The 5,930-nt window shown below is 36.0% G+C and overlaps 1 protein-coding gene across 1 annotated transcript; it reads left to right on the top strand.

Moving 5' to 3' along the window:
* Nucleotides 1-235: 235 nt before the first annotated feature.
* Nucleotides 236-5,238, top strand: GCG (glucagon; the record flags this gene model as incomplete). The annotated part of the gene is made up of 4 exons (XM_082841716.1): nt 236-327; nt 1,789-1,950; nt 3,598-3,735; nt 5,091-5,238. 4 exons carry the CDS (start codon nt 236-238, stop codon nt 5,236-5,238), a joined length of 540 nt encoding a protein of 179 aa, XP_082697842.1.
* Nucleotides 5,239-5,930: the final 692 nt, after the last annotated feature.

The raw sequence follows: 5,930 nt of genomic DNA, 5'->3' as shown, positions 1-5,930 counted from the left end.
GCACATCTTTTGTGTTCTTTTTAGCCACCGAAAAAAATAAAAAAGAACTGCAGGAAAAATATAATCTAATATTTGAAATTACTCAAAATATAATCAGAATAAAATTGATGACTAGCTTTTTGTTCTATTTATAATATTTACTTAGTCAAAATTGAACTAATTTAGTCTGACCGGTTTAAATATGGTTGAGGGTCTCTATCTTTCCCTTGACTCTGTGTTCCAACAGGCAGCAAAAATGAAAAGCATTTACTTTGTGGCTGGATTGCTTGTCATGCTGGTCCAAGGCAGCTGGCAACGTTCCCTTCAGGACACAGAGGAGAAATCCAGGTATTAAATCGTTAGACTTGAACTAATATAGCACTATGGTTAGAATACAGCCTGAGATAACTGTGATTAGTAAATAGGTCTCAGTAATTTGGAGTAAATACTCTGCACAATTTTCAAATGTGTAAAGTATCATTGTGATAAAGGCTTTTCTAGAGTACAGATCAGAGTATGTCGTTTCATAACCGAAGGGGTGGGCAATGTTGAAAAATATGTTACATGGGAAATTATAGCTCTTTGAAATCTTCAGCTAATACTCCCCGTTCATTCATTACTCACACTGCAGAGTAGGTCATTTTAATTATTCACACCAACTTTTCCCCTTTTCTAAAAAATAACACTGTTTCTTACTAATTGTAAAAGTCATACGTGCTCATTATAAAAATATGCATGTACTGTATATAAATATATCCTGATCAGTTACAGCTTTGTATTATGTTCTGTCTCTTAGCATTGTATTGTTAGCTTATTTTTATTATATCATTACAAATATCTATTAAGTGTATGGTATTTAATGGCTACATACTATTCCACCTCATAAATATACAATATTTATTTAGCTACTCCTGCTCTATTGAATACGTAAGGGTTCTTCAAATTTTCCCACAAAGAATGCTGCAAATAACATTTCTCCCTATATTTCTTACTATTTTTCTGAGGATTTATTTCTAGTATTTATTTCTAGTAAAATAATCATGTCAAAGGATCTGAATGAGTTTAAATGTTTTATCTTGCCAACTTCCTTTCCAGAAAAGTCATACACATGCACACTCCCATCAGCATTATAGAAATACTCCTCTCATAATATCCTCCTCGGTATTTAATCCTTGCTAATTTGATAGGTAAAAATAGTATCTCATTTCTATTTTTGAGTTTTAATCATATTGAATATTTCCCCACATAGCCGTGCCAACCAACTGTTGATTACTGGCATGTGGATTATCTACTACACAGTTTCAAATTAGCAAGTGGGCTTTTTCTTGCCTTTCTTCGAATTTTTAATTGTCTTTCCTTCACCATTAGCTACCACATAGCCAGGTAACGGAGCTACTTTTTTATATTAATATATGCGAAACAGAATTCAGAACATAAATCTGCTGCCCCCCGAAAAACGGTTTGGTATTCTTCACTCTTTTAAAATATTCAAGGCATTGCTCTCTTCTGGCATTATTAACATAATTACGAGTAGATGAAATTGTTAAAAAAAGATTTATTTAATCCTATTTCAGAAAAAAGAAGCCAGTTGAAAAATCAATTGCTAGAATTCCAAATCGGAGTGTATTCAACTCTGGTAAAACCATGGGATTCCCATGGCACATTAAGGTTTTTCTGAACTGCCAACTGAAATACTCAAGGAACCTGCCTTCCAACTTCATGTGCTTCTGTATTTTGGAGAGAAGCTGCTTCTCAAGTGAATCTACTCTTGAGGAGAGATTTAATTGCACCAGTCACTCTTCTTCACAGATCATTCCCAGCTCCCCAGACCGACCCGCTCAATGACCCAGATCAGATGAGTGAAGACAAGCGCCACTCGCAGGGCACGTTCACCAGTGACTACAGCAAGTATCTGGACTCCAGGCGCGCCCAGGATTTTGTGCAGTGGTTGATGAACACGAAGAGGAATAAGTAAGAGTCTGAACCTGATCAGAAATTTGCACACAAATGTATTACTTAAATATGTTTAAAATTACTCCTGACTTTCTTAAGTTATCGTGCCTATCAAATAGTGCCCATAAGCTCTTGCAGTTTTGATGATTTTCAAGGTTGGTGATGCTATCCTTCATAATGTGCCTCTGAATGTCCCACCCCTCATCCCTCCAAAACTCTTACCCACCCTCCAATGGGACATAGAATTTAAATTTTCCCAACTGTGGTCTTAGCAATATTCACTTCATGCCCATTTTCCTTTAAAATTGAAAGCTGACTTTTGTGGACCTGCAAGATTAGAGATCTAATCCTGACCAAGAGATAAGAGCAAATTCAACATTCCCTTGTAGGATTCAAACTCATGACTATGATCACAAAGTATCCTCTAGCCAAGTTAGTCACGGTAAGGAGTGGAAACAGATGCAGTCTTTTTCTTGTAGAATACAATCCAAGATACACATTTAAAATTACAGCCTAGCTGCACAGCATAGAGAGAAGAAGGTATATAAGAACACAAGCCTATCGTAAGGCATACATTTTAATGCCGGATTTCCTTTGACAGTTTCGGGGGTTTTTTTGTTTATTTTTTGCTGCATCCAGGCTACTGGATGAAATCAGCTGCAAGAGTTTCACAGGGATGGTGGAATTTCACAATTACTTTGGAGGGTGACCCACAAGGGGAAGGGAGTTATACACACAAAGTAGCTGAAGGAATCTAAAAATCAGGAAAAGGGAATAAATTTGTCCGGATAGAATGGAGAAGGGGGACAGAGTGAGACGAGCCAGCAGGAAGAATAAAAAAGAGCTGTTGACCAAAAATCCTTAAACTGGAGAGTACAGGAAAGATGGTAGTCATGGTCAGAGAAGACGCTGCAAGAAGTCCTCGTTAAGGATTACAAATGAAGCCATTGGTGAAATGGGAGAAATCACATATTTGAAAAAATGCAAACAACTATGTTCATTTCTAGAAAGAGAATGCCATGACTTGATAAACTAATGTAAAACAATCCTAGCTCCCAGGCAGTTTCTGTTGTGTTTAAGATGAAACCTTCCAGGGCTAATATATGATGGAGCAACTGACCGTCTATCTGGTCAACCACCTCCACAGAGCACTCTGTACACATTTGAGGGTGATACGGGGTCATCTTCTTAGCTTTCCTCACTGCTAGCCCATCACACATTTCCTTTAATCCAATATCATGTGGTCTTTTGATGACATTTTGAGATGCTCCTTTGCTTTCCCTTGATTCAGTTAACTAACTCTGACCCCATATGTACTAATGACAAGCTGCTGCTTTGTTCGCAGGTAGCATAGCACAGTGGATAGCCCCCATACATTGAGACGGAAGAAAATGCTGCTTTAATAGTCAATGGCACAGATAAACAGGGCAGGTGAAAATGGGTCACTAGGTGGAGTGAGGGAGCTTAGCTCCCCATAATTTTTATTAGCCCCCCATCAACCTTCACTCCAGATAATTAATGTAGCTTCCAGACAAGTCCTCTACCCACCCTCATCTCTCAAAACCACACAGAATCCCGAACCCAAAGCTGCCACTGCTGGCTTATAGGTGAGAATCATATTTCTAAAGAGACAGATCTTCAACTTAACTTTCACATTTCTTTCAGGAATAACATTGCCAAACGTCACGATGAATTTGAGAGACATGCTGAAGGGACCTTTACCAGTGATGTAAGTTCTTATCTGGAAGGCCAAGCCGCCAAGGAATTCATTGCTTGGCTGGTGAAAGGCCGAGGAAGGCGAGAGTAAGTCTGTACATTCTTATTCAACTTTTCTTTCTTTTTTTTTTTTGCTTGATGTGAAAAACTTAGAATACGGTTATCTATATATGGATCTGCCTTACAGAAGCCATTAGTATAGTCTGACAGAGGAAAGAAATAACTCTTGTTCGTGGGAGACAATTTACAAAAGTCTCATCTGTTTTATCTCTGTTAGCAAGTATTAATAGAGTCAAACAGGTTACTTTTTATCCCCCATTATGGTTGTATTATAATTAGGGTATTAATTTGCGAATCCAGGACACTTTTGAGAATAAACAGAGTGCTTTTGATAACTACACCAGGAAAATAAGCTTAAACTAGGACTGTCCAGGAAAACTAGGGATAAACGAAAAGAAGAAATAATGCAGAAAACTTAGTTTCACTTTAAATATTTACATAATTTATGTGTTAGTAAGTAATGTGTTAGTAAGTATTGAGGTAAAAATGTGATAAAGACTGAAAGGAATTAAACTTAAGACGATTAATGAAATGACATTCAAAATACAGATATGTGGCAACACCCATATATTTAACAATGTGCCCAGTTTTTAGGGACTGTCATAAAGATAACCATTAAATTATCACAGCTGAAAATACGCCCAAGAACTTTAGGTACTTTCTTGGATCTTACCACAGCCAATCAGACCCCTGAACCATCCTGTTTTCTTGTGACCATTTTGATTGACATTTGAATTATGAGAAGCAGGAAATTCATGTTCCACTCTATTTTTATTTTTAGTGAGACTTTAAAGAGCTCTCGAGGCAAAAGGGAACTAGTACTGTTGCTGATTTTTAAAACATTAACAATCAAATTTACAAAATCAATGGGAAAATAGTCACACAATCAAATTTACAAAATCAGTGGGAAAATAGTCACTTAACACTTGACGCTATTTTATAGTGTTTTAAAGGCATACCAAAAATTCTGCTAAATAAATCAATCGAAGAGAAAATCTGATACAGACTAAGGTTTAATCCCTTAATACTGCACTTGGCAAGGCTGTTTTGATAATCACTAGTTTTATAGGCTAGAATATATTTTTATGAATTATAAACAAATTAATAGTCTCAATAATAACTTCTGTGTTGGCAATACCCTAAAATCTTTGAAGCAGCTGGAATATGGAAAAGGCCTTAGTTTCAGGTCCCAGCTCTGCGCTATTCTGCCTAATCCCTTTCTGATATGCAAGTTTCTATGAGGCTTTTCGTGATAGGCCCTCTGTAAATAGAAACATATGGTTTTCTCAGCGATGCTTACACATGTTACCAGTGATAGGCAACCAATAAGCATTTATTTGAAACGTTTAACCAAGTACTGATTTTACCTCTCTTTTTCTCAGTTTCCCAGAAGAAGTCACCATTGTTGAAGAACTCCGCCGCAGACACGCCGATGGCTCTTTCTCTGATGAGATGAACACAGTTCTCGATAATCTTGCCACTCGAGACTTTATAAACTGGTTGCTTCAGACAAAAATTACTGACAGGTGATTTATTTTAGTTTATTCTGAAAACCGTCAACACTTTCATAAATATTATCATACTGCTACAGGTTGTTCCTATGTGGGGAGAGAGTCTTTACTCTCTTGATATATAATCAAAATTATAATCATTCAAGAGTACATTATTATATTTGTTTTCTGTCATTGCAATTTTATCCATTCACTCATTTATTCCAAACACATTTCCTGAGTGTCAATAAGGGACAAGGCATTCAGAACACATTGCAAATTGCTGTGTATGTTGAAATTTTAGCACAAAGTAAAATGCCAGTATATATGGTATTAAATACTTAATGTAATAAGCATAGCAGTAAAAATTTAAATGCCAAAAGTAACCACTTATCTTGGTAGGTTGTAATTGCCTTTTTTGTAATTATTCATACATTTTATATATCTTGATAGGGACACTTTAGGGTAAGCCATCTTCAAATGTAAATATTTGAAAACTCCAAAAGACAAAGGGATATATAAGATGAAAAGACATAAATAACTTTGATCAAAATAAATCATTGAAATATTTCCTGGATAAGTTAACTATATCATCTGTGTATTATACTATGTTAAGTCATTTTCTCTTTTTTTTAAATCTCCAGGAAGTAAGTGTGTCATTACTCAAGTTCATCTTCACAATATCACCTGCCAGCCATGTGGGATGTTTGAAATTTTAAGTTCTGTAAATTT

Source organism: Leucopleurus acutus (assembly GCF_964270905.1).
Source record: "Leucopleurus acutus genome assembly, chromosome: 6".
In the NCBI taxonomy this organism is placed as follows: domain Eukaryota; kingdom Metazoa; phylum Chordata; class Mammalia; order Artiodactyla; family Delphinidae; genus Leucopleurus; species Leucopleurus acutus.
Note: the sequence above shows the minus strand (reverse complement) of the source record. Positions and strands in the feature narration are given on the sequence as shown.